The 10,956-nt window shown below is 27.3% G+C and overlaps 1 protein-coding gene across 1 annotated transcript; it reads right to left on the bottom strand.

Annotated features, from left to right (window-relative positions):
* Positions 1 to 3,929: 3,929 nt before the first annotated feature.
* LOC100244051 (transcription factor MYB1) lies at positions 3,930 to 5,715 on the bottom strand. Its single transcript, XM_002279864.4, has 3 exons — positions 5,332 to 5,715; positions 5,035 to 5,164; positions 3,930 to 4,752 (listed from the first exon to the last, which is right to left on the bottom strand). The coding sequence occupies exons 1-3, from the start codon at positions 5,462 to 5,464 to the stop codon at positions 4,197 to 4,199; spliced, it is 819 nt and encodes a 272-aa protein (XP_002279900.1). The 5' UTR covers positions 5,465 to 5,715; the 3' UTR covers positions 3,930 to 4,196.
* Positions 5,716 to 10,956: the final 5,241 nt, after the last annotated feature.

Raw genomic sequence — 10,956 nt, 5'->3', positions numbered from 1 at the left:
TTTTTGTAATTATTTTACAATAAGTTTTGTAAAAATATTTTTTTTAAATCTTTAATTAATATATATATACTTTGTTTTCTTCTAAGAATCACCTAATAGCAAGGTATGCAGGAGAAATGAGAATTTGAACTTCATTATTTCGTCCTTTGACCATCAACTTGGTGAAAGAAATGGTAGATAGAAACAGGACAAATCGCACATCACTAGGGCTATTTGCCCTCATGATTATATAATGTGCATATTATACATATATATACATAAAATAATTTTTTCATTGGACCCTAGTTGGACCCAACATGCTAAATTAATAATTCAATAAATTTATAATTAATATATTGTAAAAAAAAAAATTGTATATAGTTTCATATGGACCACACTTATTATATAAATTAATAATTTTTTAATATAAAATTGAATTGTAAACAAGTTTGATTTTATTTGTTGTAAACTTGTACTTTGTCCGATGCTTTTTGTATTTAATTAGCATTGTTGTTTTTTTTATACCTTTGAGATAAGAATCATTATTGTATGATATGTTTTATTATGTTTTGTTGTTTTTTGTACACCTTCGAGATGAGAAATCATTATTATATGATGTGTCGATGTTTTGTTTTTTGTTTTTTTTTTATTTAAATAAAGTTTTGTTTGATTAAATGTTCATAAAATAGAATAATAAAAAAATTATTTTTAGTTCTTACACTTCAAATTTTGTTATACAATTCTTGTTAATTTAATTAAAAATTTTTTTTATCCATAATTTTTTTTATTTAATTGGATTTTAATTATTAAAAAATTGTTTATTTAAATAAGCTTATTAATTTAACAAACATTTATTTATCGAGATTTTACTATATTATTAAATATTATAAATTATATTATGCATATATTGTTTTCTTCAATAACATAATTTTAATATTTATATTATTATTTGTTTCATCATTTCTTGGAGTTCCTTCGGATATTTATATAAGTTTTCATCGGTTTTCATTCAACTATCATTTTTTATTCAAACTTTCATCTAATATTTCTAGAAAATCTAACCACAATATTTCCACGATTTTCAATGTTTTAATCTTTGGGTAAACTATCCTCCTTGCTTGCCTATAAGTCCTCTACGGAGGCTTGATGTAATTGTTATTTCTTCATAGGAGGTTTGGGCTCTTCAATTGATCATTAGAAGCCCATCAATTCATATATATGATTCTCACCACATTCGTTTGTCTGTGGAAAGGGTGAATACCGTTAATGTCCCTCATAGACATGGTATCCGCTATTGCTATCAGCCTTGGTGGTGGACGGACGAAAGGCAAAAGTGGATCCACCTTCGTCCTTGTACTCGGGACTTGAGATCCATCATTTCCCCCTGCTAGAAACAAAGGGGTAGAAATGTGGTCCTTTCCAGCTATACGGGCCAGTATTGAATAATTGAGTGAGTCACGTGTCCATGGACCACTGTAGGACGGTCCACGAGTGGGAAAGGACAAAGTTTAGCCTGTTTAGGCCCAGGCCCAGAGCTTAATAATATTATCAAATGAGGATCCTCTTTTCTTCTAGGAGTGGAATATCTTTAGCAAAGGGTTAGACATTGTTTGCCACCGTTTTAAAAGCCCATTTCATTTGAGTGAATTGAACCCAATTCGTAACCAATCTCATTTTATACCATTTTTAATTTGAATATATTTGAGTAAAAAATAAGTGTGTGTTAGAAAAATTAAAAATATTTTTTAAAATTTTTGTCAAATGTATTTTAAATTATATTTGAATTGCCTTTGAAAAATATATTAACATCAATTTTTTTTATATATATATACACACACTTATGTATGTATGTTTTATTTTATTTTAAAATTTTTGTACATAATAAATATTTATCTCATTATAATTTCATCCACCCAAAATTCACATATTCATCTTTTATAATTTAATGGTAAGAAATAATCATATAAAATATATTGAATATTATAAACTATATTAATTTCTAAATAGAATAAATAAATAACAATTAATTGTCACCAATAAAAGATAATTAAATATCATAAATGATATAAGTTTTTACAAAATTATAAATAGAAAACAAAATTTGAATCAATATTATTATATGTCAAAAACAAATAAAATAAATAAATAAATAAATTATGAGAAATGGAATAGTTTTAAGATTGAAAATGATTTATTTGAAATTTTATTTATTTTTCTTTTAAAGATAAATGCCCAAAGGCCATGTTGTAAAGTTTCATAAAAGCCTTTAGATCCTACCACTCAAACATCTTTCATAAGAAATTATCTTATCCTTGAATGTTATTCTGTTTTAAAAATCACAAGTATAATAATGTTGAACTACCATGTGTGACTCAGACTCAAATCTACGACTTTTCACCAAACTAAATTTATACCCAATGATTTTAGAATTAGACTAGTAACTGAATCGGAAAAGTTATTGGTTCATGATTCAGGGGTTAGACTAACAGTGAATTACGATCAAATCGATGATATCATAAATATAATTTATATAATATATAAATTTAAATATATAATTAAAAATATTAAAAATATTTTATTTTTTATGTTTAATATGTCAAATTACATAATAGAAATAAATATAAAGATATTTAATTTTATTAAATAGAAATATATAATACTTAAGTTTAAAGATATATTGAAGATAAAAAGAAAATTATAATATTTAATTTATTTATAAGTTTATATATTTTAAAATTTTAAAAATTATCTCTTAACTAATTTATATTATTTTCATATTTATAATTGAATAGTTATTATAAAAATGAATATGAATGTAAATATTAGCATTTATTTAATGGTTTGATATGATAAAATTTGAAAAATATATATTTAGTGGAAAATAATATTACAAAGGTAATTCATAGTTGAGTGGTTAGGATTTCGGTTTTCCACTTGGGAGGGCAAGGTTCAAATGCCCTCAAACACACTCTTTTCTTCCCTTTAATTCCACATCCCGCATTGAAAGATAGTGGATTATTTGTGGGGTATAAAAATATCTAATCAACTTTGTAAGCCCAAATGTTGAACCAAATCTGGGGATCTAAGCCTTAGAAAATGAGTTGGGCCGACTGAGCCCAATTATTAATTTTGGTCCAAACCTGACCAAATGAAGAAACAAATATGCAAATTACAAAGATGTGGCTCCAATTCACGACCAAATTTGTTTTGATACTATTTGTGGTAACCAGTTCTTTTCTATTAAAATATTATTCATTTTAAATCCAATGGTTCCTAATAATTTTAAACGACATCTACCTAAGTCCACCCATATGCGATATCTAATATTTTACGGTTCATTCAAGAAAGTTTGAAACAATATCTCTCCAAAATCAATGATGGAAGCCCCATTCTTAACCTAGAAAAATACCTTACAAACCTTTCAATTGATATTTCATCTATCCACCATACTTGCTCACCCACCATCTATTTTGTTCATAAAATAAGGGAATTCATGCATAAGCCTTTTGAATCTTAAGGATGAAATTCACTTGGTCTTGTAATGTGGTTCTATTGGATGTTTATCGGAAATTGTGTATTTTTAGAGATTAGCGTCATCTCTTCATAAAACTAAAAAAAAAAAACTTTTTTTAGTTTAAATAATAAATAGTTTAAATCTTTATGATTTTTTCTTTTTTTTAAAAAAAAAATGGGTTTTGAATCTTTAACTAAATTCATATATTTTCCACTAGTAAGAATGAAAGGTTGTTTTAAAAAATTATAAAATAATGTCATTTAACAATTTTGAAGGATAAATTACTGGATTTGATGAATATAAATGTAAACTAGAATAACCCTAAAAAAAAAAAATTATAAACTTTTTTATGTTTTTGTTTTCTTTTTCAAAATAAATAGTCAAAGGTGATTGCTTAAATTTTTGTATTTTTTATTTATTTATTGCTATTGCAATCTTGAATATTATCTCAGTTCCAACGGACCTTACAATAAGATTACAAATAGTGAGAGAAATTGAGAATCATCTATTGTACATTGTACCTCTTTTTTCCCCCTTAATATAAACAAACTCAACAACCCATTACAAACTGACAGATGCTTGGAAAAGAGAAATCAAAGAAACCAAGCTAATTTGAGTAAGTTCTTTGTTTGATGGATGCATTATTGATTATTTAAATTATTTCACCAAGCCAATTAAATGCTCTTGAGATTGAAGAAATTAGTTAAGACTCATCATCCCTGATCCAGTCTTTGATCATTTCCTCAGAGAATAGACCAGGCTGGTCTGCAGAAGAGAAGGGAAAACCGTCATTGTTGTTGCCATCTTCCTTTACAGTATTACTGTTGTTATCAAACTGGAACAGCTTCCAGAGGTCTGAATCTGAAATATCAGACATGAAAAACTCCCCCACATCAAAGTCCATGGTGCCGTTAAAGGAATCATCTTCTCCGGAAGTGTTTGAGGGAATGGCCTTTGGTCTGCAATTCATGGAGTCTTCTTTTGCTGCAACTCCATTGTCAAGGTTTTGGAGTTTTTGGGGTTGTGAGATGAAAACTTTATTACAGCGTGAAGCCTTTGTTCGAATCACTTGGGATTCAACCATAGTAGATGGCGGCGGGTTCTTCTCGATAGACTCTTTGATACTTGATTTCTTCTTCTCGTCTTTAGACTCATGATTTGGTTGTTTCCCATTCACCTTTTTCCTCAAGGTTGTGTTCCAGTAGTTCTTGATTTCATTGTCTGTTCGCCCTGGAAGCCTCCCAGCTATTAAAGCCCATCTACACACCATAACAGAAAAAATTAAGCAAAAAAATCCAACACCCAGATGCTTAAAACTAAAGAAAAATGACCCACACACCAAAACAGAAAAAATTAGGCAAAAAAATCCAACACCCAGATGCTTAAAATTAAAGAAAATGATCATGAAAATTTTTAGCTCTACATCTTCACTTTCCGTGCAGTTCAAGGACAAAAAAATTATAAATGTTTTGAAGTTGCTGCAGGTAGAGAGTATAAAATTAAACCGAGAAGAAAAATGGCAAATGATTAAGGAAAAAGACCTGTTGCCTAAGAGCTTGTGGAGCCTAATGATGAGATCTTCTTCCTCCAGCGATATGTTGCCTCTCTTGATATCTGGTCTCAAATAATTCAACCATCTAAGCCTGCAACTCTTCCCACATCTTTTAAGACCTGCATATATATAAAGCATCACACAGAAAATTTAGCTTGATTTTGACAAAGAAAACTGAACCCCATTTTCTATATATCCTCATTGTCTCTCTCCCTCCCTCTCTCTCTCTCTCTCTCTCTCTCTCTATATATATATATATATATATATATGTAGGTATACCACTCACCAGCCTGCTTGGGAATGTTCCTCCACTTTCCTTCCCCATGGACCTTGATATAATCACTGAGAATTTTGTCCTCAAGAGCTGTCCAAGCCCCTCTGTTGAGTCCCTCCTTGGAACAACATGGAGCTCTTCCCATTTTGAATTCTCAAGACCCTCATTTGGATCTTGGTAGACCACTGATTTGATTCTTATAGAGGCTTCTATTCATCTGTACATGACCAGATTCAATACTTTTATGACTATTTTTATGGCCTCTTTCTCATTAATTTACCCAAACCAACATGTTTGGATGGAGCTTAAAGAATAGCAACTAGCCTGTTATCACGTGATCTCACTGATCTCTGCTTTGAAGTTCGGACTATGGAATCCCATTTTCTAAGGACATGTACCTAATAAATTTTTTAAGTTTGCTGCACCCCAGCACTGAAATATAGATGAGGTTGTCCTTTTAAGTCTTAGATGGGATTGTCCTTAGTCTTCATGTTATTATTGGGTACTCAGAGAATTGCCCAATAAGATAGAGACATAGAGAAAGATGACACTTAATTCTCCTAAAAAGATGCTCTGATTAGTTGATTATTCTGAGAAGAGAGGTGGTGGAGGGTACGTGCCTTAAAGGCTATTCAACCGACCTTAAATTCTAGTACTACTTGTTTGTATGTATACCAATGCACGTGATTTATGACAAGATATAAACATTGTTTATTGAGTCGGTATTTCATGTCCAATCCTACTCAAATATAAAGGATTATTTATTTATTTTTTAAAAATAAGACACTTTTTATTGTATCATATATTATTTTTTTTTAGTATTGATTTTATATTATACCCGTCCTTCGAAAAAATGAACTTATTGGTCTTTTCAACAGATAACTTTAATTTTATATCCAAAAAATAAGTCTAATTTTGAAATGTACTAAACTCCCCCAAAGATGAGTTCGTCATAAAATCCAAGTACTATAGTTTGAAAATTATTTTTTTATATAATAGCTTTTCAAGAATTATTGTAGTTGTAAATATATATATATATATATATATATATATATATATATATATATAAAAGCTAACAAATATCACTTTCTAAACTAAATATATTTAAGACTCTTTCTATTTTGTTTTGTTTTTAAAACTAATAAAAATAATTTTTGTTTGCTTTCTAAAAAAATGGTATTTATTTTACTTTATTTTTAAAGAAAAACAGACAACCCATATTTAAAATTTTTTAAAATAATTTTCTATTTTTAAATCATACAACTTGTAGGCTTTGAAATTTTTTTACTACCTCAAATTTTAAAATTTCTCTTCAGAGGAAAATCCTTGGTAAAACTGTAAGAATTGCTAAGACGTGGAAGTGGAGGAGATGCAGCCGACAACAAAAACAAGTGAACCTTCCGTGTGTTGACTATCCCAGCAAAGAAATATGCTGAAATTGAAATTAATTTTTTTTAATATTATTATTATTTATTTTTATGTGAGGAAAAAGTTTATAATTTTCTTGCAATGACTATAGGCTTACTTAAGTCAGATGATGCAATGACTTGATGCCTACATAATGACAAAAAGCCGAAAGTCAAACACCATAATTTGCAAATGGTCCCAAACAAATGTGTGGGGGAGAGCCGCCTGTATATATTTATTTATTTTTAAATTCCCTTCCAAATCAAAGGAGTAGTACATGATCTTATTCTTAAATGTTAAAATAAAATTTTCCACGATTAATTTTTTTATTTTTGTAAAATATTTATTATTACAATTCTCATATAATTTAAACAATTTCAATTTTTTTTAATATGAGTGATTTGTCATCATTTATTAGATGTCAGGAAGTCAAAAAGCTTTTTTTTTTTAAAGCTTATTAAAAGTTCTTGTACTTATTAAAATAATTTTATAAAAAAATATATATAGGATTGCAAAAGGATGGTTTTTTTCTGTACCGTCCTGTGAGACGGATTTGAATTTGAATTAAATTGATTTGAATTTATTTGAATTTTAATTAAACTGATTTGAATTTTTTTTTTAAAACCGAGATCGAGTTAAGGTATTGTCTTCTCCACCATTATATATAAAATTAACTTTTAAAATTAAATTAATTTAATTTTTATTTTATTTATTTTTAATATATAGATAATAATAAAATATTTTCTAATAAAATAAGTTAAAAATTATAATAATTTAACTATTTATAAAATATATTTATTTTAATATAATAAAAAAAATTTAAATAATTTTTTTCAAAAAAATTAAAATTTTCATAAAAAAAGTTAAAGGAAATGAGGCATGTATGTAAATTTCTCATACCGTCCTACTCTGTTCAATTTTTTAAATGAGATGAGATTGAGATGTGGGCAACACGACTCGAACCCGCCATGTTGTCATCCCTAAATATATGAGTTGAAAAATAATTTAATTAATATAAAAATTAGAAAACTTTATATTGATTTGTGCATGTGTTTACTTCTTTGTATTTAATAAATATTTAAAAATTATCTTTTAAAATATAAAAAATCACTTAAAATAATTTCTAAATAAAATATATTTTTTAATATATAAAAAAAATCAGAATCACTCCCAAAAGATTTTTTATTTTTTTTTAAATTATAACTTTAATTTTGTCTTCACCTCTAAGTAAAACTAAGTACAAAATATTATCCCAACCAAACCTAAAGTACGGTACCAAGGACTTAACCAGCATAATCCTATTTTAAAATGTGAATTTTACTAGTAAGGCGACATGGGGCCTCGCCGTCATTGGCATTTTCCGTTGGAAGTTGCCGTGGAGTGGCCGGAATCTATGGTGTAGCGCGTTTATACGAAAATATTAAATTTTAATGAATTAAATAAATCACGTAAGTATGAGGGGGGCAATCATGGAGAGGATCAAAGCTGGGTGTTGACTTAACCCCATTCCTCACTCTCCATTCTCCAAGAGTGGCCGGAGGCAGCGGAAAGGAACGTGGGCTGAGCTGATCTTCTTCGTCTTTGTATATTATGATATTATCTCCTTTCTTCAATATGGCTCCATTTTTCAAAGCAAATTAATGGACTCCCCCATTTTGTGGGTGGTGATAGGCTTGGATCTCGTGCCCAAAACCTCATCAAAGTGGTTTGTGGTTAGAAATTTTCGTTATGGGACACATGGTTGATATTAAAAGTGGATTTTTTATTATTTTTATTTTCATTTTGTATTTTCAAATCTTATTGTTCATTTAGAATGAATTCTAAAATATAAATAGAATTTTCACTTTTTTTTTTGAGCTCGTATAAATAATAATTCTAAAAGAATTTGAAAATAATAATAATAATTACAAAATATAAATCTTTTAAAAGTAATTCAAATTTCATGCGTTTACCGGTCAAAAATAGTAAAAAATAATATATTTGATTAAAAAATATATAAAATATTAATTATTTTTAAATAATTTCTTAAAATTTATATTTTATAAATTAAAATTCTTATTTATGATTTTTTCATATGAATGTATGAAACCATATTTTTCTCTAAAAATAACGTGTGACTTTTTTTTTATTAATGGTATGTTTAGTTGAACATTTTTTTGTGGGATTTTGTTTTTTAAAATTTTAAATTATAAGAACGTTTGATAATATATTGTGATTTTTTATTTTTTACTTTGATTGAGATAATTCTTAAATAATATATAGAAAATTTATATTCTTAAATTTTTTAAATAGAAAGCTAAGGACTCACCATATTTCATGCTTAAGATTATAGAGAAAGCCTCATTTTATTTTATTTTTTATTATATAATTATTAAAAAATATATTTATTTTTAAGAAAAAGAAATAAAATTAAAATTATCAAACATGTTTAATATCTATGAAAATTAAAAATATGATTGAAAATACATTTATGTTTTCTTTTTTTAAAAATAATAAAATTAGAACACCTAAGCGTTTTCCTTTTTCTTTTTCTTTTTCATAAGTAATGAAATTCCATTATGAAGGAACAAAAATATAATGTTGAGACAGGAAAAGACCCTTTTGTCCTTTCATGCATAGCTCCATTTTTCAAAGCAAATTAATGAATTGCCCATTCTTATGGATGGTGATATCATAGGCTTGGATCTCGTGCCCAAAACCTATACTATGTTAGAAAATGTCATCGTGGGAAATATGGTTGGTTCTAAGAGTTGTTTATTCATATGCAAATTTCGAGATAATTAACTTCTCCTCACTTTTATTTTTTTTTAAGATTTATGTACTAAAAATTTTAGATTTTCAAAACTCGATCCCAAACCCACAATCAATGTATATTTGATATCTAATTCTACCTGTAAGGTTTGCTCAAAAAGATATGATATGAACAATGAATCAACTTCAAAATAGAATCATTTTATCGATAATATAGAAAAATGATACAATACAACTAAATGATATTGGTAAAGAAATAACGATTAAATAAATTACTAGGAAAAATAAAAATTTATAACACGAGTTGAATAACTGTGAATAACTAAATTAAACTTAAAACAAATCAAGGAAATGAATTATATGCCTTATAGATCTAATAAGGAAAAATGTTTGAGCTAAGTGCTCAAGTACTTACTCTTTGAAGCTAATTTTATCTTTTCAACCGGCACATGGAGGCCTCATCTTGAAGTAAAAATAGTTTAATCTATAAGATACATACAAGATTCAATGAATATTTACCGTACATGGGTATTAAGATGGTTGATATAAAAGTAAAAATAGTATTAAAATATATAATATAATAATTTTGGTATATAAAAATTAGCATAGCATAAGCATAATAACTTATAAATAACACAAGATCCAATGAATATTTATGATACACAAGTATTATTAGGATGATTGGTTTAAAGTAAAAATAGTGTTAAAACATATAATATAATAATTTTATGGTACAAAAATCAGCATAGCATAATGTGATTCGATAGATTGTCTACGTCCATAGGAATAAGGAAAAATATTTTCACTATATATCAAATTAGGGTTATATAAAAGGATATTTATACTAACTCTCAAGTAATGAAATTTTAAAGATACCCCTGAACTGTATCGTAAGAGGGCATTGCCTTCCCCCGCACACCCCCCAACCTATCATTTGCCCTTAACAACAAAAATACAAGCTTAAATAGCAAATGTTGTTGTTCCACTTTGCTCTACTCCGACGTTTGCTATTTTTTTCTTCATATATGTTTCTCTCTCAATATGAGCCACATACTACAATATCGTTTCATATCAACACAATCCTTAGGATCTTATTAACTTGGATCATATTGCCAATGAACTCATCTCTTGATCGTCCATATAAGGGCACAACAGAGCACTTTTCCATTTTATGCTCCACTATTTAGACCAACATTAAAACCCCTTTCCCTATCTTGTGGCCTTTTGTCTTGCTATATAAATGGTGTGGAGTTTTGAATTAAACTATACTCACTCATTGAATATAAATTTCCAAAAGTCTTATAATTTATTTCAAATATAACATGGTATCTAAATTGTTAACATATGTGAGGAATAAATAAATCTTTTAAAATAAAGTAACATTTATTTTTGTGAACTTAGTATAAATCATTGTCATTTTGCCAAAAAATAATTCAACATATATCTCATGTCATTAATAAATAAACAAAGAAAATGAAA

The sequence above is a fragment of the Vitis vinifera genome, chromosome 4, assembly GCF_030704535.1.
Source record: "Vitis vinifera cultivar Pinot Noir 40024 chromosome 4, ASM3070453v1".
Taxonomy (NCBI): domain Eukaryota; kingdom Viridiplantae; phylum Streptophyta; class Magnoliopsida; order Vitales; family Vitaceae; genus Vitis; species Vitis vinifera.
Note: the sequence above shows the minus strand (reverse complement) of the source record. Positions and strands in the feature narration are given on the sequence as shown.

Bases quoted from the DNA above. Each gene is read 5' to 3' on its own strand.
- LOC100244051 (XM_002279864.4), bottom strand. From the start codon at position 5,464: ATGGGAAGAGCTCCATGTTGTTCCAAGGAGGGACTCAACAGAGGGGCT. The intron at 5,165-5,331 runs GTGAGTGGTATA...ATATATATGCAG, and splicing joins GAACATTCCCAAGCAGGCTG to GTCTTAAAAGATGTGGGAAG. The intron at 4,753-5,034 runs GTCTTTTTCCTT...TATGGTGTGTAG, and splicing joins CACAAGCTCTTAGGCAACAG to ATGGGCTTTAATAGCTGGGA.